Genomic DNA, 26,818 nt, shown 5'->3' on the forward strand with positions numbered 1-26,818 from the left:
CTGAGCCACAACCCTAGCCCTTTTTTGGTATTTTATTTAGAGACAGGGTCTCTCTTGAGTTGCTTAGGGCCTCACTAAGTTGCTGAGGCTGGCTTTGAACTCAAGATCCTCCTGCCTCAGCCTCCTGAGCCACTGAGATTATAGTAGTGCACCACCGAGCCCAGCTCTACCTCAGATTCTTTACATTACTGAATATAACTAATCACTGCAATTGCGCTCCTACAATTGAAGCTGGAGTCTCCTTAACCTGATAATAAAAGTCAGTTTATCTAGCAAAGTGGTAGTGAAGAATGAAGAATAGGGGCAGTATAGAGTGAGGTTCCACAGAGCCAAGACTGGCTCAGACTGGGCCAAAGTGTTCATGCTGACTTCTCTGCATTCCTGTTCTAGGACTGAGGAATGCCAGGAGGGCTCTATAGTTGATCTGCCATTAAATGCAGTTTTAGCAGGTTTTATTATTTCATATATTTGTTCTCAGTTGCCCTAGAAAAGAGGAACCTCTAATAGTTATGTGAATCCTTCTCTGAACTAAAATGTCAATTTTTGTGATTTTATTTTATTCTTAACATTTAAGAAAAAGGATGTGATGGTTATTCTTCAAAATCTGTGGACATTGTACCTAAGCAATGTTTCAATGGTCGGGCATAAACAGAACTGAATATTTCATTCTTCGATCTCTCTTTTTTTTAAAAATTGATTTTGTTTTTTAAATACATGACAGTGGAACGCATTATAATTCTTATTACACATATAGAGAACGATTTCTCATATCTCTGTTTGTAGATAAAGTATGTTGACACCAATTCATGTCTTCATACATTTACTTTAAATAATGATGTCCATCACATTCCACCATCATTGCTAACCCCCTGCTCCCTCTCTTCCCCTCCCATCCCTCTGCCCTATCTAGAGTACTCACTTTTTATTTCAAGAACTATTTCTTTTATTTCATTAGGATTATTTTAACCCAAATTTGTACTAGAGGGAAAGACATATTTTAGTATCACAGGAATTTTCCTTATGAATCTACTTTCTCTAATGAAATCAATTTGCCTTTCAAAAGAAAATATTTACTTCACATGAAATTGGAAAAGGAATGGAGCATATGAGATGTCTAATCTGTTTTTAACAGAGAAAAGGGTGAGGCACTCACCTTCCACACTCTCAGTTCTCTCAGCTTTATTCATATCTTCAAATCCTTGCACAGATCCCAGTTCTTTATCCATTCTTTCTTTATCCAAAGTTAGAGTGTCTCGGGAAGCGGCTTCCAGGTCTCTTTCATGTTCACTCTCCAGTTTTGCTTCACTGCGTTTCACAGACTCTATCTGAGAAGAAATCTCAAAAGTTCTATCTCTATCTCTGTCCCTTTCAACAGATTCAGGAATTAGTCTCTCTCTTTCCCTGTCCAGGTCTCTCCTTTTGTCTCGCTCTCTCTCGCGTTCCCGCAATCTATCTCGATCTCTGTTCCTTGGCCAGTCTTTATCTGCTTCTCGGTCCCATTCTCTTGGCCTTGTATCCCTCCTCTCTCTCTCCCGCTCTCTATCATGCTCATATCGATCTCTTTCTTGAAGCCTATCTCTGCTATCAAAAGACCCAGATCTTGAATGGACTTGCCGATCTGACTCAGGAGAACTTCTTCTTGAACTATGGCTTCTTGAATCCTGGCGATCTATAATAAATATGCCACATACAAAAATTAACAGTAAACAGAAACAAACTACTTCATTTTAGAATCTTTTAAAGTTACAATTTACTTGCCAATATATTTTCTCAATATTTTCAATGTTCTATATACTCTGTACATTCTACATACACATTTCTCTACATACATATACAAAGAACTCATTTTAGGGACAAATTTCTCTCTCTCAAGGGGTTAATCAAAGTATGTTTAAAAAATTTCCTTGTCAGCCGAGTACAGTGGTGCACACCTATAATCATTCCTAGCAACTTAAAAGGCTGAGGCAGGAGGATTACAAGTTCAAGGCTAGACTTCAGCAACTTTGTGATACCTTGTCTCAAAATAAAATATTAAAGAGGGCTGGGGATATAGCTCAGTGGGAGAGCAGCCCTGGGTTCAATCCCCAGTACCTAAAGAAAAAAAAGGTTTCCTTGTCTATTTCCAGTACAAAAATATCTTGAAATATGTACATAAAATGGTTAGATATTAATAAGTATTTAATTCTTTGACTTCTCTTTACTCTCCTATCTTATTTTCTGAGGCAAAAAGAGCAGTACTGGCTATAGAAAGAATAGCAGGAAGGTTACATTTGCAAATGTTGATATAGGACTGGAGTAGAGAGCCTTTTCACCAAATCATATCATTAAAATCCTAACATTAAACTGTTAATAGCACTGAATGTATCTCTATTATAACATTGGTCTTAAAGTGATAATGGATGAGACTTTAAAGGGATAATGAAAATAAATGATGATTTCTTAATGGGATGAATAAGCCTCCTCCCACACAAAGTTCCACAAAATTAAAAAAAAAAAAAAAAGATTAGCCATCACATTAAAAAGCATGTATAAAAAGTAACTAGGCATTACTTTAGCATTATAATTTGTATAAAATATACTAACACAGGAAACAATGACTAGATCATAATTTAATTTTATTACCTGAAGAAGTACTTCGGCTAGGCTCTCCACGCTTTAACTGGTCAATCCTAGATTTTCTCTCTCCTGTGATTTCTAGACTTTTTGTTTTTTCTCTATCTCTTGAACCACTATGCAGCACTCTCTTTCGACTACCTTGGTCATCCCCACTTCTATGCGCAGAATCATTGGATGGAGAGCGCAGACGGCCAGAGGTGTGACTACGATTACTCCGATTGCTCCCAAGGCTGCTGCTCCTCTTTTGATCCACTGGCTTTCGATGTGGTGTATCTTCTATGGTTACATGAGGTGCCTCTACTTTTTCTACTCGTGTCCTATGGCATTTTCTGTGTGACTCTTCATTGGCAAAAGTAGCACTGGTAGTGTTGGTGGGGTTCGCAGAGGTGGAAATGGAGGTGGAGGAGGCAGTAGCAGCAGTAATAGGAGTAGAGGCAAGAGCAGCAGAGGCAGCTGTACTGGCACTAGCCAAAGGAGGTGGAGGAGGGAGAAGAGAAGATAGAGGAGAAGGGGTACTACCAGGAGTAGCAGCAGAGGCAGCATGCTCTGATTCTGTCACCTCTGTACGGTCAGGCACATCCTCATCAGACCAGTCACTAAAGGCTGTATCTTCTTTCTTCTGAGGATCCTCTAGCATACCATCCTTATCGTTGGAAATTTCAACTAAATCCTCTTTGGTTGTCATAGGGGGAGTTCGTGGCCCTCTTTTCTTCTTATTTTGCTGGGCTGCTTCTTCATCAGAAATATCAGAATCACCTTTGGATCTTTTACGTTTTTTTTCAACATTTTTCTTCTTCTGTCCTTTTTTAGGGGAGAAGACTTGACCATCTTCAGATGTTGTCTCAATGTTACTCCTCTCTATTCCAATATCATCCTCTTTTTTTTTCTTGATAGGTTTCTTCTGAACTTTTGCTTTTTTCTTATTTTCCTCATGAGCTCGATCAGATGTGTCTCGATCTTCAGACTGGTGGTGGCCAATCATGTCTTGTGTACGTGCTCTTGAGCTTTCCAAGATTTCTGTCTGTTCTCTCTGCTTTTCTACAGAAGAAACTTTCTCTTTGAGTTCTTGCTCTTCATAGCGCCTTGAACTCTCTTTTCTTTCTGGTTTACGATCTTCTTCTTTCCATCTACTCTGCCTATCTTCAGGGAGATGTGATGGGCTGAGAGAGCGAGATTCTTGAGGTCGTACAACCTGGCTCAAGAGTCTGTGTTTTTCATCTATACAAAAAGAGAAAAATAATCACATATTCACCAGGTGAATAAACACTGCACATTACATTTAAATAACAATTAGACAATCTCTCACTTTTCATCTGAAAACTTTTCAAATGACAGAAAAAAGCCTACTATTTGGATTTAACTACAAATGGTAGGAAAAGACAATGCCATTATGATAAATGATATACTTCTCAAACATACTTTAATCACATAAGGAAATATTTAGAGGCAGTAGATCCAGAAAACTTTTTAAAAAATCTTAATTTGTCAGTTCCAATCAGTGTCAAAGAATGGTCTCATAGTAAATGAGTACGAATACAGAGACACAGAAAACAAAAAATGCTCACTTTTATCATCTCCACTGTTGTAAGTGTCACTGTCAGGAGAATGTTCACGCCGACGCTTAGGTGACTGCCGAGGACTGGGACTCCCTTCATTTCTATAGCGCTTCCTAAATTGGGCAAACAAATACAACTTATAAAATTCTAAAGGGTGAAGATTTCTTTACTATGTTTTTTATTAGTATATTTTACTATAACTTATAATTATAGGAAAGCAATATTGTCAAAGCTGTATCATACAAAGGGTATTTGGTATCTTTAATTAAGATTCATTACTTCATTTGCTAATACTTCAAATTGTAGATTTAAAATACATGGCAACATTTCTTTCTTTCATTATTCATGGAAAATCATTCAAGTGAAAATTGCCATATTTAAATACTGCAAAATGATAATATACAGTTTTGTGAAATCAATAAACTAATGTACCCTCTAATATAAACATTAACCAATTTTACATTCTTATGATATAGAAATTACTTTGTGCAGGGAAAACAGATAAGAAAATCTAGTATTAGTTTTGGAATAAAAAAGCTATGAGTTCAATTTATAGCCACATTACTTATTATGCAGCCTTAAGTAAGTTCCTTAATTTGTCATCTGAAGTTAGGGAGAAAATAGCTCATTAAACTGCATTAGTTATGTCATAAGCCCAGTGCCAGGCATATTATTTGTACATTGTAAAAAATAACTTCCTTTTTCCTTCTTTGAATTAAAATCACTTTCTTGGTGATAAGTAAATAATTAAATAAGTAAATAATTCATATATTCATTATATTTCTTTTTCCTTAGTTGAGTTTAAAATAAATACTGATTTATTCATCTTGGTTCTTAAATTATTCCAGTATTTTCTTACATTTTTGTTACATTTGGACTACTTATTTTTTATCAACATTGTTTGTTTATAAACATTACAGTCAAAAGTTGAGAACGATGCTGCAGCACATCCATTGGGACAGCTTCTTTTGAGTGACCAAGTGAAGAAGGCAGTCCCAGGAGTACTGTAACAACTCACAGGCCTCAGCTTGTGCAAGTCCTTATCCAAAGCTTCCACCATCAATTGGTGGCCTACTTCCTCACTCTTTAAATCTGGGCAGGACTAGTGACTTGCTACATGACAGAAGAATGTGGTAAAAGTTACACTGTACAAATCTAGAGAGGACCCAAGAAGCTTTACAGATTCTGCTTTTGCTTTCCAGGTATGCTCTATTATTGTACACAAAAACAAAATTTAGACTACTGGAGGATGAAAAGTCAAATGGAGGACAAATAAGGTGCCCCAAATGCCAGACATGTGAGTAAGGACACCTTGAATCATCTAGGTACGGTTGAACTGTCAGGTCAATTGTAGACACACAGTTATCTCAAGAAGGACCAGCAGAATATACTCTGCTAAGTCCACGTAAAATCACTCATCCACAGAATCATAAGCAAATAAATGGTGGCTGTTTTAAACGACTAACTTTTGAGACAATTTAACACAGTAAGAAATAATTGATTGATACACTAGAATAAAGTGAATATTTGAAGTATGATAAAAATGATTCATAATTATTTTTATGAAACAAAATTAGAGTAAAATGAATACTATGGTAATGCAGCAAACCTAAATAACTTTTTAAAAGTGCTGGATAAATTCAAACTACTGAGATGAAAGTATAAATAACAACTAAGTTAAGATATTAATATTATTTAACTAGTTTTTCTTATTGGTTTGTTTGACTCCTAAGTTTCTAGGGTCAGTCCCAACTCTTGGGATTTTCATGGCTAATTAGTCATGAAAAAAACAGAAAAACTGTTGCTTATTATAAGCATAAATGAGAAGTATGAAAAAAATACTAATCAAAGCAGAGAAGTGGAGAAAAGACACATAAAGATTTGAGAATTATAATTATAGAAGATAGAGAGATGTAAAAGTCAGAGAGAGAAGAAAATATTATGTATGTTTGCCTACATGTGACAAAGGAAGTATCTCTGAAGCTCATTTTAATGTAAAATTTTTAATATGTGGGGAGAGGGAAGCAGGAAAGTAAGGTGGAGAGTACATTACAATGATTTTGGTTGTAGATTAAAGAGCAGAATGAGTGCCAAGAAAATATCTTTTGGCCCTAATAGTCACATTCTGCTCTTTAATCTGTAACCAAAATTTATTGTAAAGTACTCTCCACCCGAGGTTCCACTTTGGTGCTGAATTGTACGCCAATAATTCAGAAAAGCAATGATGGAACTGGCTTAGCCAAGAACTGTCTACTCCTCAATCAATGAGAGCCCCAATACAAAGAGGACTGCTAACGTAGGTACAATTCTAAGGCCAACAAAGGCATCATTTGGAGACAAATTTGATGAGACTAGAATCAGCACAGATGGAAACAGTGGAGAGATATCATTCCTATAATAACCTGGTTAGAGCCACATCAGAACAAATCAAAGCTAACCCTCAACTTCCTAGATACCTAAACAAATAATTTCTTTTGATGAAGGTGGGGAGAAGGGTGAGGGGAGAGAGAGAGAGGTGAGACAGAGAGAAAGAAAATAAAGAAATAAGGAAGGAAGGAAGGAAGGGAGGAAGGAAGGAAGGAAGGAAATGCGCTCAGATATATTCTATGAGATGCCAGGAAAATATCTTTTGGCCCCAATAACCTACTATATATCTTCACAGCATGAGAGGACACTTCCTTATCTCTCATCTTCTAGCTACACAACAATTATAGGAATTCTTAGGTCCTATAATACTGTGAATTGTTTCCTGTAGCCTAGAGGTGTGACTCCATATTTATAAGCATAAGAAACTCAGGCAGTATCTCTTGGTGACTAGCCATCATCATTAACTAGTTATCAAGAGGAAGTAGTGGGACACAAGTTCACTATCACTTTTATGTTGGATTCCTCCTAAAAAAGTCTATAACAAGTCAAGAAAGCTCATATGCCATAAAAAATGCACAGGAAATAAGAAAGAGTATTCTATCGTTTGGATGTGGTTTGTTCCCCAAAGGTTCATGTATTAGAGGCTTGGTTCTCCATGTGGTAGTGCTGAGGTAGCAGAACCTCTAAGAAATGGGGCACTGCCCTTGAAAGGGATTAATGCTGGTCTCACAGAATGAGTCGGCTCAGAGCCAGGCCAATCTTTCACTTGGCCTGTTCTGTTTCTTCACCATGTTTTAATACAGCCAAGGGAGCCCTCACCAGATGTTGAACAAATAGGGTTGCTTGATCTTGCACACACAAGTCTCTGAGCTAAATAAGCTTGTTTTCTTTATATATTACCCAGCTTCTAAACAAATTATTACAGATTAATTATAGACCCTGGATTAAAATATAAAATAAAAAATTATTTTCTAAATAATTAGAGAATTTACACCATTTTATTTGTATATAATAAATTTGACTCACAAAAAGAGAAGACAAGATTTAATAGAAAATTAAGGGAACACTGAAAAGCATTAAATGAAACTGAAATGAACTTTCTAAAATTGATTCATATCATTCTTACTTTGATTTTCTCTCATCATGTCCATCTCTCGGATTGCGATCTTCTCGAATATCTTCTCGCTTTTCTCTACGGTCATCTCGTCCCTTGTCCTTTTCTTCCCAATCCCGCTGACGTTCTCGTTCTTTATCCCTTTCTCTTGCTCTTTCTCGTTCCCGTTCTCTCTCTCTTTCCCGTTCTCGCTCTCTCTCCCTCTCTCTTTCTTCTCTTTCTCGCTCCCGTTCTTTTTCCCTGTCTCGCTCCCTCTCTCTTTCCCTCTCTCGGTCATGATCGCGATCTCTCTCTCTTTCACGTTCTCTCTCCTTTTCTCTTTCTCTTTCTCTCTCCCGTTCCCTAGCACGCTCTCTTTCTAGTTCTCTTTCTTTTTCTCTTTCCCGATCTCGTTCACGTTCCCTCTCTCTCTCCCGCTCCCTGTCTCGTTCTCGTTCCCTATCTCTCTCTCTAGCCCTTTCATCTCTTCTATCATCCACTCTGTCTACTCTTCGTTCCTCTCTTCTTTCATCACGCTCAAGCTCGTCATTCCTTCCCTGATGTCGAATTGGTGAGCTTGGTCTTTGATCTACAATGAAAATCAAGTTTTGTCAGTGATTAATTTAATAGATAACCTATAGGTTATACAGCATGGCAAATCTTAAATTTTATCTGTGTATATATGGGTCACAGTGGCAACAAATTATAAATCAAGTTCTATATTTACTTTAAATTTAATCATCCAAATATTAATCACCCCTAGACCTTTAAAAATTATTTTCTTAAATATATTTTCAATTTCCCTCTAACTACCATGTTTTCTGCTCCCCATCAACCCCCAACCCCCTCCCACTTATCCACCTTTGATCTTTCTCTGCATGCTCCCTACCCTACCTCCAGCCCACTGCTCCAACCCCGCTTTCTGCCATCTCTACCCTTCACCTCTGATCTTCTCTGTCCCCCCAGCAGGACCTGAGAACACTGGTGGCAAAGGATAGGGGCAGCAGGAGGTGTAGAACATAGGAGCTGAAGGAAAAAAAAAATTTCCCTCGTAAGTCACACCTCTAATTTCAGGCCAAAATATATACACATCAAAGTGCAGCTATTATGTGAGGAAAATATTGTAGAACAAACTAAACTAGAATTAAGGGTACTGAAGGCTAACAATCTTGGAACAATCAAATGTAAAAAGTGTTTCATATCAGTGATATATATTTATAATTACCTAACTGCTAATAAAAGTTTTATTTAATCATATAAATGAATACTCAGATAAAAAGTTGTTGTCCTAAAATGTTAAATGATAATCTCAATCACATTTTATATATTTTTTCCAATCTACACACAAATCACACAAACACAGAGAAATGAATACACGCTGCTTAAATAACCACTTGAGCAATAAAATTAATTAGTCTGGGATCAAAAAGTGTATAAAAGGATGGCATCAACTTTTCCCCAGAGCCATGTTTAAAGCAAATACTGTGGCATAATCTAGGCTATTGAGATGTTTCTACTTCTGTGCCATACAAATGTGTCTAACGATTAATCAATGAAGATCAAACTATACTATGTCCAATGGATTGGTAAGTGAAACATCTAACATCAACTTATTAAGCAGAAAAATTTTGGAATATTTCCAGAGAAGGAGTTAATAAAGTAGCTTAAATTTCCCTTCCTTAACACTATGAAAAGATTATGCATAGTTACTATTTAGAGGTTAGATTCAGAATAAAAAGGAATTTTAAAGCTAGAAGAAAAAAATGAAATCTTATATAGTCTTTTCTTGTCTTTCTTCTTAAAAAACATAAATTATGGTCCAAAAGTGATTTTGGTGACTTGCCAGTTACAGAGATGGTAGATGCATTAGGACTTTAGGACTAGAAAGTCAATTTTTCCTAAATCTTTTTATTTTTGCTGAAACTAATTTAAATTAAAATGGTTCTATTGTTATATATCTATGTTTTAGATTGTCTAAATTCCTGATTTGGGGATCATAATCAAAATCATAATTACAAATAACCTGAAACATTTAATACTGCAACTTACATTAATTCATATTTGAAATTTCTGAATAAAGGAATGTCAGGGAATAGACTACTCAGACACTTTCTAGGCAGATAAAACCTTTATTCTCACATACAAAATGGCAATGTCCCTAATTTCAAAGGAAAATGGAAAGAATACAAGAGCACCACTCTTAACATGTCTAAACTATCTTCCAAAATATGTTCTTAAAAGATGTGCTTTCTTCACATATTTCTTAAGTAACAACAAATCTATTAATTACAGCTGGCAACTTTTGAATTATCCAAATATTGCCATACCCAAATACTATCAATTTCATTTCTAGAATCTTTCTTTTCCTTTCACTATCTCTACAGTTACTATATTAACTCAGACCTTGATCAGCTCTTCTCAGATGATTATGTTATCAACAGTCTATCTTTGCCTTCAGTTTTTCCCCAGATACTTAATATGTTTTTGATGAAAACTCTATTTGTTCCATCTGCTTGAAAGCAGTTATCTTATACACAGTGAAAAGCAACTGAATTCAAAATGTTTAGCCTGACTTATTAGGTAATTTACAACCTGGTCTATATAGTGTCTTATCAGTCCTCTTCCCTGGCTGCTTTCCTTCCCTACTAATCATAACATACCTCTACTCCAACCTCACAACATAATTCTTTATTCCTCCAAAGCATATGATTCTTTTAGTCCTGTGTGTCTGCTTATGTTGCACCTCTGCTGGAAAATACTTTTTCCATTATTCCTTCTAGCAAACTTAAATATTCTGAAGGCCCTAATTCAGACGTCCTCTTCCTAATTAAAGCACCTTTCTCGGAATTCTGTTTGGTCCTTTGTCTTCTCATAGAAGTTTACATAGCACTAACAATTATATTTTAGTTGTCTATTTGTACTAGACTGTGAAGGTCAGATCTAAAGGAAAGATTTAAATTTCTGAGGATAGAACAAAGTACTTGTGTATATCTCTACCCTTAACCTCTATGAATCCCCTACTACTCACTATACTTTAGCCACATTAGTCTTCTTTCTAATTCTAAGACATGTCGGGCTATTTCCCACCTCAGAGCATTACACCTGCTCTTTTCATGGGATGCTTTTTGTCTTTGAAAAACTAGCTACTTCTCTTGCATTTATGCCTCTACATAATTTTTTTTTCAAGTTGTTCATAAACACTACACAACAGGTTCTCTTATTCTTTATTTCTATCTGGGGCTACTGTTTGTTTCCTTGATAACCTCAATAATCAGTTATTTTAGCGAGGAGAGGGAGAATCCCCACCTCTCTGCCCCACTTTAAGTTCTATAAGGAAAGAACTATTATATATTAGCAAAGTGCCTGGCATGGGTACTAAAGGCACAGAATATATCATTAACCTCAAAAATAGGTTTCTCTTTTAATCATACATTTGATATTCACTGAAGTAGTTATACTAAAATAAATCAGAAAGATAACTGGACTTGTAGTCAGAAGACCAGAGTTTGAATTCCAGCTTTGAAATTTCCTTCCTGTAATACTGGTAACTTAACTTCTCTTAGATCTAATCTCTTAACTGTGAAACATGGATTATTTTATCATATATATATATATCTATATATACATATATATATGTATATATATACATATATATATGTATATATATACATATATATATGTATATATACACACACACACACACACTCACAGGGACGTTGTAAAAATTAAGCTAAAAATATATATTTAAAGTAACTATCAAAGTTTATGACACCTAGTAAAAGCTTAATATGTGTGGTTAAACTAAACACAAGATTGAAACCAAATCTTCCTATAGAATTTAGGCATGAGATGAGGAAAAACCTGAGCTAGGATGTGAAAACAGAAATAAAGTACCAGGACACAGTGAAGAAAGGTTGTCAAAGAGCTAAGGAAGAAACAATTTCAGAAACACAAAACGTATAAACTCCAACCCTATCTATAGTTGAGGAAATCCTACACATCTTTTAAACCAAGTGCACTGGGCTTACCTTTAACAAACAACCCAACCAACTCTCCTGTGTCTAATCTTATCCCAAAAGTAGATGATGTCTTAGAGACTTTGCTCTCCTTCTATTACCACCCATATCAATATAGGAAGATAGTTTTTTGATTCAACCCACACTAAAGCACCAATATTCAATCTTCTGGTCCACAAAATTGCATACTATTTTAATCTCAGCATTATAGCAAACTTTACTTTAGAAATCAGCCAAGATAAGTGAGACCTTCTTCAGATTTTAAATGTTTAAAGGTCCTAACATGTACAGGCAATAAAAGCATGCTAAAGAAAGTGCTTACAACCCTTAAGGGCTTCCTAGTAATTCAGTTTCAAAATTGAGTTTTAAGAGATCATCTAATTAATGGAAAACTTTAACTTATGACAGCTAAGAATATAAATTAACCAGAGCAAATATTATATATTTTCAGAACAGACTATAAACAAAATGTTTCACTGAACAATCTCTAGCCCTATCTCTTTCCTTGTTCCTCTCTCACATTCCTTATAAGACTCTATTGATCACAGCTAATGAGTAAGTAGGCAGGATCCTTAGTTGAAGATTTAGGTATTTCCTGAATCAGAACTGCCTGGGATGGCTCTAATCACCTACACTTTTAAAAGAGTTGTGAGCAATTTGGTTAAGATGAGAAACATGCAATAGAGCCTCCCCCCATTCTTATACTTTGCTGCCTGAGGTACTGATAGCTGTCTATTTACATAATCCCTCCAACAGCAATTCAACAAAGACTATATGAATAAATAGCTTCAAATGATCATCAAGCACATATCTTAAAAGACACTTTACATTAAAAAGTAAATCAATATTCACAAAAAGTAAATTGATAACCATTTTAAAAACAGTTTTCTTTATAGAAGTTGGTTGCTATATAATAAAATTCTGTTTGACAAACCTCGCTCTCTGTTGTCGCGACGATCTCTCTCTCCGTGTCTTCTCTCAAATGAAGAATCCCTTGCTTGATCTCTGTTGTCTCTTTCCAGATATCTATCTCTTTCAGGATAGCTACTCCGAGTTTCCCAGCTGTCATGATAGTTGCTACTACTACTGTGACTATCAATTTGAGAACCTCTCGAGCCTCGACTTCCTAAACAAAGGATATTCACACAAATATTTAACACATAAACAATATTCAACAAGTTTGTCAGTCACAATCCTTTTTCCTAAAAAAACACTATTTTTTTTTTTTTTTGGTATTCCAAAATGTGGAATTCATTTTTTAAAGAACACTAAGCAGTATATCAGAAACCTAAACTGTTCAATAACTGACTACAGTAAGATAAGTTCCAGTGTTCCCTCTCTGAAAATAAGTCCTATAATAGAAACAAAGTAAGACTGACTTAATGCAGAAAACAACAAAGTGAAAATGATTTTTTTAATATCTAATTCATAAAAATATCATGAAAATAATTAAATAAATAGGAATGTTATTGTTTAAATTATAGTTTATAGTGAAAATATTCCAAATAGAATCAAGGTCCTTTGCAACATAAAGTGATAACTGCAAACTTTTATTCAAGGATGTAGAAAAAGAATGTTCACAAGTAACTTGATTCAGAATAGCCCCAACTAGAAAGTACCCAAATATCTCTAAGTGGTGAATGGTTAAACAAATGATAGTAAGGAGAACAATATTCAGCAATAATAAAAAACACACTATCACTACATACAACAACTTGAATGACAACATTATGTTAAGTGAAAAAGCCAGTGTCAGCAGGATACATACAGCATGATTCCATTTATGAAACATTCATGATATAACATAAGATACAAGACATAACAGAGGTTGTCAGGAGCCAGGGACAGGGGATGGGAAGGATGTGGGAATATGGATGTGAATACACTGGAGTAACACAATGGAATTTTATAAGGTTACAGTGGATTTTTTTTTTTTTTTTAATGACAGAGTCTCACTATGTTGCCCAGGCTGACCTCACACTCCTGTAGCTGGGACTAGAGGTGCATGCTGCTGTGTCTAGATCAGCTGAGTATCTTGAGTTCGGGTAAGTCAATACAGTGCTACTCATGTGACTGAACTACATAGACACACACACACAGAATAAATGTTTAATTAGAGAAATCTGAAGAAGTCCTATGGATTTTACAAATGTTAATTTCTTAGTTTTACCATAGATTGTAAGATGTAAACATTGTGAAAGCTAGAGGGTGGGTATACAGAGATTTCTTGTACATTTCTTTGTAATGCCTGTACATCCCATCATTCAAACATACTTGGCAAAAACTCTGGAGGGTTCTGCCTTCAATTTCATAGAATTACCATAGATCAGAAAAATAGGAAAAGATGAACTTATTCTAACTTTTTTCCATGAAAAGCCAACCCACCCAAAGCAACAATCAACAATTCCTATCTATAACTGAGGAAATCCTACACATCTTTTAAAACAAATGCAGATGGCGCTTCCCCAAGGTGTACACAGACATACATGCACACTCATATACAAACACACACAATTTACATGTAACAGGCCTGGAGCCCTAAAATAATCACAGCATAACTCTAAATAATGTAATAAGGCATTTTAATAATCTAAATATCTGCAAAGAATATTTTAATAATTAAAGACCAGGGAGAATAAATTTGAAACACTTTTAAAGATAACAAAAGAGCTATATATAAACCTAGGAACGAAAGGTTAAAAATCAGATTAGAGGCAATTAAGAAAAATATTACAAAGATAAGTCTTGAGGGTATGACTCAGAAGGGAAAACACTGACTGAAAAGGTAAAATATTGAAGGAAAGTTAAGAATCAAGAAAGATTCAATGAAGAAAATCAACATATGTCTAATAACTATATGTTGCTTAGAGTAACATTTAAAACAACCCATAAAGGTTAAAAGGATGGAAAAAGATTTATCAAATACACACCAACAAGAGAGCAGCCAGTAAAATAGCCTTTTGTAATAGCAAGGCCTCAAAATTTTTAAATCAAAAACCTATCAAACTACAATAAACTGACAAATCCACAAATTTCTAAATGATAGAAGACTTAGTTCACTTTTCTGTAAAGACATAACAATCAGACTTCAAAAAATTAGATGTATATTTGAAAGTATTAACAAACCTGATCTTAGAAATATGCTTTACATCCTACCATTACAAGTGTAAGTACATGCAGAATACTTATAAATACTGAACTCCTGAGCCACAAAATAAGATTTAACAATCATACCAAAGAACTGACATCAGTGTTTACCTGACAACAATTAACATGGAAGGAAGGGACTTATTAAAAGCCTGACTGGAAATGTAAAATCCAACTTCTACTTAATTTATGAGTCAAAGAAGAAATCATTAAAATTCACAAAGTGTTTAGAATGGGTACTAATAGAAATACTATATTTTTCATAAAAGAGTAAAACATAACAAAAGTTAATGAAATATAACAAAAGAAATATAAAGGAATATAAACAAGGCCAAATATTAGTTTTCTGAAAAGACTCTATACAGACAAATCTCTGGCAGGACCGAACAAGGGAAAAATAAAGGAATATGACCATAGATACAACAGAGATCTTATAAAATATATTTAGGAACATCTTTGTATCAAAAATCTGAAAACAGCCAGGCACAGTGGCGCTCACCTATAATTCCAGAGGCTAGGGAGGCTAAGGCAGGAGAATCACATAATCAAAGCCAGCCCCAACAACTCAGTGAGGGATCCTAAGCAACTTAGTGAGACCCTGTCTCAAAATAAAATATAAAGAGGACTGAGAATGTGGCTCAGTGGTTGAATGCCCCTGGGTTCAATCCCTGGCACCAAAAAAAAAAAAAAAAAAAGAACAAATTTCCTAGGGCAGGGGAAACTTACTAGAATTGCTTCAAGAACAAAAAGAAAATCTATACAAATCTATAACTATTAGAGAAACTCATTTGGTGGAGAAAGCGCTAACCATCTGACAAATGTTACTTAACTTTTGAAGGACACATAATTAAACTGTTCCAAAAAAAGAAGCAACACGTTATATATAGCTAATATAACTTTTTGAGCCCCACCCAAAGAAGGACAATATAAGGAAAAATCTGCAGTGGTTTGCTAGAACTGGTTCATAATGGCTAACCAGGGAGAGCTGTGGACATCTCTTCCCAACTCCACATGACCTCATGTTAGTAGCTTGAAATCTTCCATGGTAGAAATTATTTACACCATGAGAACTGTCAAAAGGCAAGTCAAGACTTTTCTTCTGAAGAGTCAGTTGTTAAACATTTATCACTATACCATTGATGGTATGCCAACCTCAATTAAAAACATAAATATTTAATTCAAAATTAAATTTTTAACAAACTCATTCTAGAACCTTAAAAAAATGACAAAATTGAATGTATCTCAGGAATGCAAGGACAGCTGCAAACTTTAAAAACATTAACATGTGAAATAACAAAATATATCAACAAACTATATGATATTCTCAAGACAAAAAATTAACAGTGATAGAAATTGTTAATTAAATTGGGTAATCAGGAGAATCCTTAGCACAATAAAAACATCTGTTAAAAAAAAAAAAAAAAAAACACCTGCAAACACCACACTTGATGCTAGGAACAATCCTTAAAAATCTGAAACAAAGCAAAAGAAGCCCATTCTGTTTATATTCAATACTGCATTGCTGGAGATGTTCAGTAGATAATTGAGAGAAAACAAATTATAATCAGAAATGAAGAGCCAAATCTGTCTGTTCCCAGGTATATTTGTTAAAAGAATTTAATTAGATGTATTAGGAAAATACAGCAACAACACTTAAATCCAAGACTAATATATAAATATCAATTACTATTCCCAAGTACCAGAAATAAACATTAGAAAATGTTTTAAAAGACTCCATTTAGGGAGACACACAATTATTCACTAGCGCACTTTCTGAAAAAGATTAGAGAAATTAAACATCCATCAATGTAATACTTGTGAACTTTATTATATATCCTACAATAGAGACTATGTGCCAAAATAAAGAAGTAATTGTTTACTGTGGTGAAAGATATGATTTCATAATATTTTTATTAAGTGAAAATAGCAGGATCCAGAATAATATAGGTTTTACTTTTCAACAAAAATTTTAAAATTTACTTTTGTTAACCTAGAGGGGAAAATGAATGGATATACATATTTGCTTATGTCAAATGTTTTGGAAAGGAAAAACACAAAGTTGGTAAGAGTGGTGAGAGGCAAAAAGGAGAAAGGCTTTTCATTATGTATCTTTCTATACATTTGAAATTTTGAACCAGGTGAATGCATTAGTTAAAAAATATTCTAACTTTAAAAATTTTTTAAAGTAGCATTTATAATGGCAACAAAAATAGTAACCGGCAATAAAATATATGTAAAACCTTAACAGAAAAAGGTATAAATCAACAACCTTAATACATTTAAATAAAAATTAATAGTTTTTCATAAAATTAGAAACTGTTTTCTAAAACTTATAAGAAAAAACAAAGTGTCAAGAAAAGATTAATTATGAAGAACTTTTGGGCCCTTCAACACTTAAATGTGAAGCAATAATACTAACCAGGGTTAGACCAACAAACCAATGGAAAGAATACAAGTGATGAGAGTTCTGTGGTCGTGGTCTGTGGAGAAGGTAAAGAGGTGGATGAAGAAAGGTCAAATCTCAAAATCATAGAATTTACAGGGAAATGGATGGCATTAGAGCAGATTATGCTAAGTGAAGCTAGCCAATCCCTAAAAAACAAATGCCAAATGTCTTCTTTGATATAAGGAGAGTAACTAAGAACAGAGTAGGGTCGAAGAGCATGAGAAGAAGATTAACATTAAACAGGGATGAGAGGTGGGAGGGAAAGGGAGAGAGAAGGGAAAATGCATGGAAATGGAAGGAGACCCTCAGAGTTATACAAAAGTACATACAAGAGGAAGTGAGGGGAAGGGGAAAAATAATACAAGGGGGACAAATGAATGTCAGTAGAGGGGGCAGAGAGAGAAGAGGGGAGGGGAGGGGAGGGGAGGGGGGATAGTAGAGGATAGGAAAGGCAGCAGAATACAACAGACACTAGTATGGCAATATGTAAATCAATGGATGTGCAACTGATGTGATTCTGCAATCTGTATATGGGGTAAAAATGGGAGCTCATAACCCACTTGAATCAAATTGTGAAATATGATATATCAAGAACTATGTAATGTTTTGAACAGCCAACAATAAAAAATTAAAAAAAAAAAAAAAAGAAAGGTCAAATCTAATTAAATCTCAGTAGTTTGGAGACCATGATAAATAATATTTAAGTCATGTGGTGATGGTAAATGATTTTTAGGCAAGAAAAATGGCTCAAGATCCTGATATGAGATGTTCTAAAGCAAGTGCAAATACTAGAGAATATATAAATCAGTCATTTCTGAATGTCATCAGTTTTAAAAACTCACAATTTTGACTCTTTTCTAATGATCATTTTATCATCCATACACTAATTTATTGGGAAATACTTCCTTATAATTCTACTATTTTGCTTGATAGTAATTTTCTTAGTGTTCCATACTAATCAAGATGGAAGGCATGACTGGATAAAACACAATCACATGGTCTATAATCTAAACAGTATGTTTCACTACTTTAACGATTCCTAGATGGATTTATAGGGAAGATCGTAAAAATTATCTTGACAAAAGATAACAATGAACATAAAAAAATAATATATTTAGAAGAGAAATCGTAGGAGATTTAATGCTTTCTATATAAATATACAAGATAAAGTTCACAGATAAGTCAAAAACCTTACCCTTTTCAGGTAACTCTGGACCTCTCCCCCTACTTCTGCCCATCCGGTCATTCCTAATTTCACTTCGAGACTCATTTCTGGAATCATTCCTTATTTCAGTACGAGAACTTTCTTCTCTTAAGTGATTTCTGCCATAACTCCGTGATTCTTCCTGATATGTATCCTCTTTTCGATGAGTATCTCGACCTTCACGGTCCCTGTAGTCATGGGCATCACGAGTGGACCGAGAATCTCTGGGATCACGGCTCTCTTTACTATCTCTGCTATAATCCCTCATCTCCCTTGAGTCCCGGATGTCTCTGGAGTCTCTGAGTTCCCTGCGGTCTCTAGTGTCTCTGGTATCACGACGGTCTCGACCATCTCGAGGTTCTCTTTCATCTCTGTGGTCTCTAGAAGAGCTCTGATCCTGTTCATATTCTCGTTCTTCTCTTGTGTCCTTTTCTCTATCCCTTTTGCCTCTAGTCTCTGTTAACACAATTTTAGAAATCAACTGTAATTTTTTTCCCAAAGTTTCAAAAAACTAGACAATATATTTAATTAGAGCTTTATTACAAGAGTAATATGTGCTTTGCAGAAAGAAAAGGAGAAAACAGGTGAATGTTTTAAATAGTTTAAAATTAAAACTATTTATATGCTAAAATCCAAAAGATAATTTAATTAAAGATTTGATAGCTACATTCTTAACTGGATAAATGGTGAACATGAAGGTCCCCACCCCAATTTAACAATACTTATAGATCCTAAGCGACTGAAACAAATAAGTAAATCTCCTTTCCTCTCATTGCTTTTTTTTTTAGAAACAATTTTAGATCCAGAGGTGCACAGTGACTTTAATTATATCTACTGGATATTAGGCTAGATTTAAAATACATTATGACCACCTCAAATTTATTTAAGCACTTGAGAGTGGCTCAGTTAGCTGCTGGCAAAGAGTACTGTTCTTCACTCTTTTCCTGAGCTGCTCAATGGTATGATACTTGTGGGTGTGACCATTTCTAAAATTTCCTCTATTTAAGTGTTTTCTGATATATCACAGAAAAAAACACCTCATTTTTAAAAAATAGACTACAAGGACTGGACATATAGCTCAGCAGGTAGAGTGCTTGTCTCACATGCACAAAGCCCTGGGTTCAATCCCCAGCACCACAAAAAAAAAAGGACCTCAATGTTTATTTAAACCAACTTTGTTATTTTATATATGAATTAATACAGGCCCAAAGCTTAGATATCTCATACCTCATGAAAATTCGCAAAGATTATAAGCCACTATTTAGACATGCCTAGAAAAGGTATAAGATGATTATAAACATAAATCTGACAGGCAGTTAAAATATTAACAAGAACCACAAAGAATAAATTCTGCCCTTTTTAATCAGACTCTTTTGCAAGTTGTTCCTATATTCTGAAACTGTCAACAATCTGAGGCTATTCTAGCAACTATAGCAGACTTATGCCTAAAACATTATAAATTTATTCCTTTTATTGTTCTTGCTGGCTGGGTCCATAATCTCTTTCAAGGAACTCTCAAATAATCCTCAAAGCCTTACTAAATACCCAAACTCCTTTGCCAATGCCTTTGTCCATATACCTATATTTACAAATGCTAAAGACAGAAGCAATGGGTAAGGATCTGATATATTTCCATCTTTTTCTTCACAAAACTATGATTTCTACTCCTCTTCCAATACCAACTGTCCCTTAAAATGTGTCCACTTATACCAGACTCCTGGTTTCATGATACTGCCATCAGTCTTTACAAATATATGTAATTATTAATTTCATTCTTTATCTCCCCATCCTTCTACTGAAATCATCCTTATTTCAGAAAATGACATCTAAATAAAGAGGAAGAATCATTTGCTAAATCTCTTCTTTCTATAAAAGATTAAAGAAATATCCTCTTTACAAAGGATTCTCCCATAAGCAATTCTTTCTACCAAAAAAGCATTCCCATGAGACTCGACTGATATTATTTTCCCTTCATTAGTATGTTTAATAATAATGACAAGTTTTCATTTAATAAGTAGTCATAAATATATACTATATTCTTGGTCAAATCTAGTTGTTAAATTTTATTTAAATTAATAGGTATAAGTAAATTTTCCCATCTTACCAATTTTCCATAAACATTGTATGGAAGCTTCCATCATGAGTTCTATAAATATAGCATACACAATGTTCCATATACACTGTTATACTGTTCTGGTTCTATAATCATGTACATAATAATTAATTCTACAAAATAGATACTTTCTCTGTCTCTACCTACATATCCACTATTTTTTCTGGGTAAAAGATTTTGAGTGAATACTGCTTGCACTGTTGATACGAAGAACATAACTATTAATATCATTTACAGGAGACTTCTATAATGTACTCGAACAGAGAGATATAAAATGCATGTTAAACAGAAATGTTGTTGCAAGTATTTCCTAAAACCTTACTATGTTCAAAAATTAACTCAGAAGAAGTTAAATAAGGAAAGGAAGCTTAAACAAGAAGTATACAAAGGGATGACAGCTTGAGTATGGAGTTGCATATCTAACATTAATATAATTCTCAGGAATTTAGAAAGTAAAACTGCTTTGCTTACTTCCTTCTCTGAAGTGCTGGGATTGAATTCAGAGCCTCACACATTCTAGAAAAGAGTTCTACCAATGAGCTATACCCTCAGCTCATGCTTACTTTTTTATTTTGATTTACATCTAGAAAGTCAATGCAATGACTTGGTTGCATTGACATTCTAAAAGTTTTCCCCAGCCCTGGTCCCTTTATCAAAACGCTTTCAATGCTTTTAAACTCTGCTCCCTGATTTGCTATTCTTCTTCCCTTTACTTCTTGATTTTTAAAAACATATAGTTAACTGAAATGGACATACCAAAATTTAGATAGGCAAAAATACAGACACAGCTCACCAACTTAGCATACCTATAAATGCCACTTGTGCATACTTAATACTTAACATCCCTATGTCTTTGAGCATTTCCCGTTGCCCTTAAGAACACTAGCCTTCATATTACAAAACTAAATATCTTCCTCCATATCTTATTACAACAATAAATATGGATGTCCAATTTTTCAGTAAGAAATTGTTTTTAATTAAAAGAACTCTTGAAAAAAAAAGAAAAAGCAAGCTGAAGTATAGTGTATACCTTCCCTCCTTTCATGACGCCGATCGTGTGACTGTGAAGTTCGTTCATGATCATGCCTCCCTTTCTCTCTCATTGGAGAGCGATGTCTTGAAGGACTTGGCTTTCGCTGAGGAGAAGACAAGCAATGTGAAGGATAAGGAGAAGCAGAACGTCGTAAAGATGGAGTTAAAGTCCGCTGGTAAGATGGTGAAGGTGTTCTTTTTCGACGAGGAGAAGGAGAATGTCTTTGAATAGATGATCCTGATTGTGAGGATGATGAGTGATGTCTAGAAGATATAGGAGAATGATGTTGTCCTGATGGGGAAGTAGATCTATATGGAAAAATAGCATTAAAAAAAAAAATGTTCAAAAGCCTTCTATTCCAGCCAAAGGAATATCTTTAAACAAAACTGACTATAAAAGTTAAAGCTAAATGCCGCAGTCTGGCTGGGCACAAAATAACCGAGCCACCACAAAGCCTTGCAGATTCAATCAGCAACTCTTTATTCCCGAACTCTCACGACACTCTACACGCACTACTTGGGAATACACTCCCTCCACCGGGCTCTGCATACCAATTCTCACAGAACCCCACGAGAATGGAGTGGGCACCTGAGGCAGCAAGTTACGCCCTATTCCCAGCAGGATCCACCCTAAACCCGGGGCCACCCTAATCCCTGAGCAAGGTCACCTATCAACCCAAAATGCCATGCGTCATTCCTACTTGGCTATGGCTCTCAGCAGCTAAAAGTGCTGGTAATAATTGTAAGACAAATTTTAATTTACAATACTCTGAAATTACAAATAAGTTGCTTTTATTTAAAAGATGTGACTGACTTATAAGTGGAAGTAACAGCTTTAGAAGAAATATGCTGTGCCTTTCTCCCAAGTGTGCCAAGGCACACTGACTTTTCCAGGCAATGTTCTCCCTGAGCGAAGACTGCCTACTCTAACTTAAAGTAAAGAATTCATTTTGATAATCTGATAGTATAAACAAGTACCTGGAGGGGGAAAACTCAAAAACAACTACAGAGAAAATATACTAGTAAGATCAAGGTAGGAAGCAGCTGTGAAAATGCTTGTAAATTCAAGACCCTGGGGAAAGGAAAACTATCCCCAACCACAAAAAGCAAATCTGTGCTGCCTGGGATGACATTTAGGACTGTGAAAGAATCCTATGGTTAATGAGAGGACAACAAAGTGTATACTGTCTTTATCTTAAATAAACTGCCTTCATTTGTGGGCAGCACAAACTGAGATTTAGTACATAAATCTTATTTAACTAGGACCTCCTCAGTTCTAAATTGTCTTCTTTCACTGCTACCAGAGGAACAACTTATAACCCCGTGAAACACATCTGAATTACACCTGGAGCCTGTTATGCCATAACCTGAGTGTGATAGCAAGATGAAGTACACATATCTGTGCAATAACTAAAAAAGAATGCTACCATTTACAAACAACATTCTAGACATCACATACCTAAATATCACATTTCTCAAAGCAATTAGCTAAATGCGAATTCAAAAAAATTCTGACATTCTATTCAAAGTATTCTGGAATTACCTTCAGTGCCTATGATAAATATGTTTTAATATCTGTAATGGTGGAAAAATCATTATTAACCTTAAACCAGGGTTTAACAACCTCTGTACTATTGACATTTTATACCAGATAATTCTTAGGTGTTGGGAGTCTGTCCTGTATACTGTAAGATGCTTAGCAGTATCCCTGACAACTCAACAGCACCCCTCCCACTGAGTGGTGACAATAATGGTACATTGTCAACTGTCCCCTGGAAAACAAATGATCTTAAGTTGAGAAACACTGCCCTATACTAACTGTTTATAAATAATGCCTCTTTAATTTATATAAATTGTCGTGTGTGTGCATGCACACACGCCAGGAAAGTAATCCAATATATTCAAAAGGATTTACAGAAAAATAATTTAGGCAAATAAAAAAAAAATGCCTTTACAATAACAATTGACTGAAAACTAAAAATCTGCTATCTAGAACACTACATTTGTCTTAACAACTAGTTATGGTTCATTCAATTGAAGCTTTAAGCTTTTATTTAAAAACTTATTTCTTTCAATATAATAAACCACTAAAATGTAACTGACTATAAATAGAAATTTATTTACTTACAGATACAAGTAGAAATGTTCAATGATTTTTACCCAAAGCTAGAAAACCATTTATGATCAATAGCCAAACAAATGCATCCTACTGAACAGGAAAATCTTTACTGTCTGTTTCACTTTTGTTAGGTAGTAGTCAATTTGGAAATATGTAAATTAATAAAGACTGGCTTATCCATAAATGAATATTTTAAATTTCTGGAATATACTTAAAAATTTATTTCTGGAATATACTTAAAATTATTTCATGAATATCTATAATAGGCTTTGGTGATTAATTTACAGGATACAAAAACCAAAAGTTTATTCATAGTATCTTTTTAAAAAATTACAGTCTAATCATATTTTTATCCAAACCTGTTGTCTATAATATGAAAGAAAAAACTTTAGTTCACACTTGAGATGATCACACAAATATTTAAGGCCAATATACTAACATATTGCTAAGTAATGGCTTCATCATTTTAACCATGTTTTCTTCTTACTCTTTTAGTTTCAGAAAATTGTTGATTCAATTTAAATACCTTTGCATTTTTCTCTTTGATACTAGTCTTCTAAATGTCTAATGACTGAGAATAAGGAAAAGAGAAGACCTGATGACCAAGACAAGATGGATCAAATTAAGCATGTGAGTCTAACTGGACATACACCTATACCCATTCTGCATATATAAAAGATGTCACTAAGCAATAAAACTATCTTGAAATTTAATCAAAATTATAAGTACTCTGGTTATAAATTATAAAAGAAATATATTAAAATATTTCCACTTAGAAGAAACCAGCCAATTCTAGAGAATTCTAGTTCACCTGAAGTTATTGCTCTTCTAACAGAAGGATGAAGAGCTATGTATTTATTGACCACTTTATCTTATTTTCTTAAATGATTACCTCATTTAATCCTGACCTCAACCCAATAAGATAAAACTATGCATGTTTTACAGCTGAAGTAAAAGAGAAGCTCAGGCAGAACAAGTATCTTGTCCAGGGTCTTACATCAAGTAATTGGCAAAACCAGGAAAATTTTTCAATTTGTGTAACTTCAAGGTTTGTGCATTTTTCATTACACTGTAACTCAAAAATGTGAGTAGGATCCCTCTAAAGAGTTACATTTTTCCTGAGGAAATATTAATTTCATGAAAAAATAAATTTGGAAACTAATAAAAAATGAACAAGGGAATGGGTGTTCCTTATCAAATATTTAAGTATTTCATAAATCTTGTGATTCAGGAAAATATTCATCCCTGATTAATACTGATACAGAGAGAAGGGAAAATGCATGGAAATGGAAGGAGACCCTCAGAGGTATACAAAAGTACATACAAGAGGAAGTGAGGGGAAGGGGAAAAATAATACAAGGGGGACAAACGAATGTCAGTAAAGGGGGCAGAGAGAGAAGAGGGGAGGGGAGGGGAGGGGAGGGGAGGGGAGGGGAGGGGAGGGGAGGGGAGGGGGGATAGTAGAGGATAGGAAAGACAGCAGAATACAACAGACACTAGTATGGCAATATGTAAATCAATGGATGTGTAATTGATGTGATTCTGCAATCTGTATATGGGGTAAAAATGGGAGCTCATAACCCACTTGAATCAAATTGTGAAATATGATATATCAAGAACTATGTAATGTTTTGAACAGCCAACAATAAAAAAAAAAAAAAAAAAAGACAATGAAAACTGCAAACTTTGCAACATTTAACATTGCAATGTTAAAGAACCTGCACTTTGACTGGCACCTGTCACATGAGTCAGGTGTAGAGAAAAAAAAAAAAAAATACTGATACAGAAGCCCTCAAAAAAATACTAGCAAACTGATTTCAACAGCATATAAGAAGGATCACACATAATGACCACATGGAATTTATTTCTGGAATGCAAAGGCGGTTCAACATTGTGAAACATTAACAAAATAAAATGACTACTTGGCATCTGCACTGACATACACAAAAACATCTGATGAAATTCAACACCTTTTAATGATTAAAAATATCAACAAATTAGAAATATAAGGAAACTACCTCAACTTAATAAAAGGCCATTTATGAAAAACCCATAGCTAATATCCCTCTCAATGAACAAAAGACTGAAAGGTTTTCCTCTACGATCAGGAACAAGGCAAGGATACCTCTTCCTGACACTTCTATTCAACATCATGTTGGAACATTTATATTAATTTTCAAAAGAAGTAAAAGGCATTGAAATTGGAAAGTTAAATGGTCTGTTTGTAGATGTCAAGATCTTACATGTAGTAAACTCTAGATTCTAAAAAAAAATAAGCAAAATAAAACTTTACTAGAACTAATAAACAACTTTGGCAATGTTACAGAATAATCAACACACACAAAAAAACAGTTGTGTTTCTACCCACCACAATGAACAAATCTGAAAAGGAAATTAAGAAAACAATTCCCCGCATGGTAGCATTAAAAATACTATATAGGGATAAACCTAAATAAAGAGATGACAGACTGTACAATGAAAATTATAAAGCACTGCTAAAAGAAACTTAGAAAGACAGAAATAAAAGGAAAGATATCCTGTGTTAATGGCTTAGAAGATTTAATATTAAAATATCCACACTACCCAAAGCAATCTATAGTCAACACAATTCCTATCAAAATCCAATGGCCTTCTTTGCAGAAACAGAAAAATTCATCCTGAAATTTACATGGAACTTTAAGTCTCCCCTCCCCCAAATAGCCAAAATAATTTAATAAAGGAATGAAGTTGGGGGATTTGCACTTACTGATTTCAAAATGTATTAAAGGGCTACAATAATTTTATCAAGTATGGTACTGTCATAAAGACAGCCTTGTAGTTCTATGGTGTAGAATACTCAGAAATAAACCAAATATGATCATTTTTTAAAGGATGTGAAGACCAATCAAAGGGGAAAGAACAGCCACTTCAACAAATAATTATGCCCAAACTAAAAATCCACATACAAAAGAATGAAGTTGGACCATTATCTAACACCACATTACAAAAATTCACCCCAAATGAACTAAATACCTAAATATGAAAAGTAAATATAATATTCCTAAAGAAAAACAAAGTAGAAAAGCTTCATATATTGAACCTGTCAATGATTTCTTAACTATTACACCAT

General features: G+C 34.4%; 1 protein-coding gene across 6 annotated transcripts in view; it reads right to left on the reverse strand.

The window, feature by feature from the left end:
• Nucleotides 1-26,818, reverse strand: part of Zc3h13 (zinc finger CCCH-type containing 13) — an 81,178-nt gene that overhangs the window by 13,587 nt on the left and 40,773 nt on the right. For 3 of the 6 annotated variants that reach the window (XM_071611493.1, XM_071611492.1, XM_034636002.2), the window contains exons 9-16: nucleotides 21,589-21,899; nucleotides 18,437-18,901; nucleotides 12,583-12,774; nucleotides 8,575-8,658; nucleotides 7,666-8,221; nucleotides 4,182-4,285; nucleotides 2,623-3,834; nucleotides 1,154-1,669 (exon numbers count right to left, since the gene is read on the reverse strand). In XM_071611493.1, the coding sequence (XP_071467594.1) occupies nucleotides 1,154-1,669; nucleotides 2,623-3,834; nucleotides 4,182-4,285; nucleotides 7,666-8,221; nucleotides 8,575-8,658; nucleotides 12,583-12,774; nucleotides 18,437-18,901; nucleotides 21,589-21,899 (3,440 nt within the window). The remainder of the gene's footprint in view (nucleotides 1-1,153; nucleotides 1,670-2,622; nucleotides 3,835-4,181; nucleotides 4,286-7,665; nucleotides 8,222-8,574; nucleotides 8,659-12,582; nucleotides 12,775-18,436; nucleotides 18,902-21,588; nucleotides 21,900-26,818) is intronic. The other 3 variants (XM_071611496.1, XM_071611495.1, XM_071611494.1) reach the window with 2 other exon arrangements.

The sequence above is a fragment of the Marmota flaviventris genome, chromosome 4 (assembly GCF_047511675.1).
Source record: "Marmota flaviventris isolate mMarFla1 chromosome 4, mMarFla1.hap1, whole genome shotgun sequence".
NCBI classification, from domain to species: Eukaryota; Metazoa; Chordata; class Mammalia; order Rodentia; family Sciuridae; genus Marmota; species Marmota flaviventris.